Genomic DNA, 1,388 nt, shown 5'->3' on the forward strand with positions numbered 1-1,388 from the left:
TGATAAATTCAAACCTAAAGGTCATATTTTTTTTAACTTTAAATCCAATGGTAAATTCAAACCTAAATGTCATATTTTTTAACTTTAAACCCAATGGTAAATTCAAATTTAAATGTCATATTTTTTTTTTAAACTTTAAAACCAATGGTAAATTCAAACCTAAAGATCATTTTTTTTTTTTAAACTTTAAACCCAATGATAAATTCAAACCTAAAGGTCATATTTTTTTTAACTTTAAATCCAGTGGTAAATTCAAACCTAAAGGTCATATTTTTTAACTTTAAACCCAATGGTAAATTCAAACCTAAAGGTCAAATTTTTGAAATTCAAACTCAAGTCACATTCTTGCTCTATAAATATGACCATTTTCTCTCTAATTTCCACCCACTTCTACAAAATTATCTATTCCATTCGGTTTTTGTTCTCACTTAATGGATTTCCATTATGACATTGATTTTATTTTTCCAAATGATGAGCCTCCATTTGACTCATCTTCTGATGATGATGAGATGGAACTTACTCTAGCTATTGCCATAGAAGAATTAAAGAATGAAAGAGCATCAACATCACGTCGTCGTTCGGATCAACCTTGCAGGTTTATCTGGCGTAATCCTTTGCAAGGTCATGATAGGCTTTTCCATGATTATTTTGCTGAAACACTAGTGTATCCTCCTAATGTATTTCGAAGGAGGTTTCAAATGAGTCGTTCTCTTTTTCTACGTATCCATTCAAGAGTTGAAGCTACTGAACCATACTTTGTTCAAAAAAGAAATGCGGCTAACACACTCAGGTTGTCTTCCCTTCAAAAGATGACCGCTACAATCAGAATGCTTGCTTATGGAGTGTCGGCTGATTTCATGGATGAATACATAAGGATTGGAGAAACCACTGCAATAAAAAGCTTAAAAAAATTTGTTAAAGCAGTAGTTTCAATCTTTTCTGAAGAGTACTTGAGGTCACCAAACAACAATGACATTGCAAGGTTGTTAGTGGTTGGCCAACATCGTGGATTTCCAGGAATGCTAGGGAGCATCGACTGCATGCATTGGAAATGGAAGAATTGTCCAAGTAAGTGGAAATGTCAATATATTGGTCATACACGTGATCCAACGATAATTTTGGAAATCGTGGCATCGTATGACCTTTGGATATGGCATGCATTTTTTGGGTTACCAAGGTCTCACAATGACATCAATGTCCTAGAGCAGTCGTCTGTATTTTCTGAGCTTGCTGAAGGGCGTGCTCCTCCGGTTAATTACTCGATAAATGGTAATAACTATTCGATGGGGTACTATCTTGCAGATGGTATATATCCATCATGGGCAACATTTGTCAAAAAAATTCCAGCACCACAAGACCGTAAAAGACAACATTTTGCTTCCACATAA

The 1,388-nt window shown here is 34.6% G+C and overlaps 1 protein-coding gene across 1 annotated transcript; it reads left to right on the plus strand.

The window, feature by feature from the left end:
• The first annotated feature begins 420 nt into the window (after window positions 1–420).
• On the plus strand, window positions 421–1,388 carry LOC115956693. The gene has a single exon (XM_031075002.1). The coding sequence runs from the start codon at window positions 432–434 to the stop codon at window positions 1,386–1,388; it is 957 nt and encodes a 318-aa protein (XP_030930862.1). The 5' UTR covers window positions 421–431.

The sequence above is a fragment of the Quercus lobata genome, chromosome 8, assembly GCF_001633185.2.
Source record: "Quercus lobata isolate SW786 chromosome 8, ValleyOak3.0 Primary Assembly, whole genome shotgun sequence".
Taxonomy (NCBI): domain Eukaryota; kingdom Viridiplantae; phylum Streptophyta; class Magnoliopsida; order Fagales; family Fagaceae; genus Quercus; species Quercus lobata.

Bases quoted from the DNA above. Each gene is read 5' to 3' on its own strand.
- LOC115956693 (XM_031075002.1), top strand. From the start codon at position 432: ATGGATTTCCATTATGACATTGATTTTATTTTTCCAAATGATGAGCCT.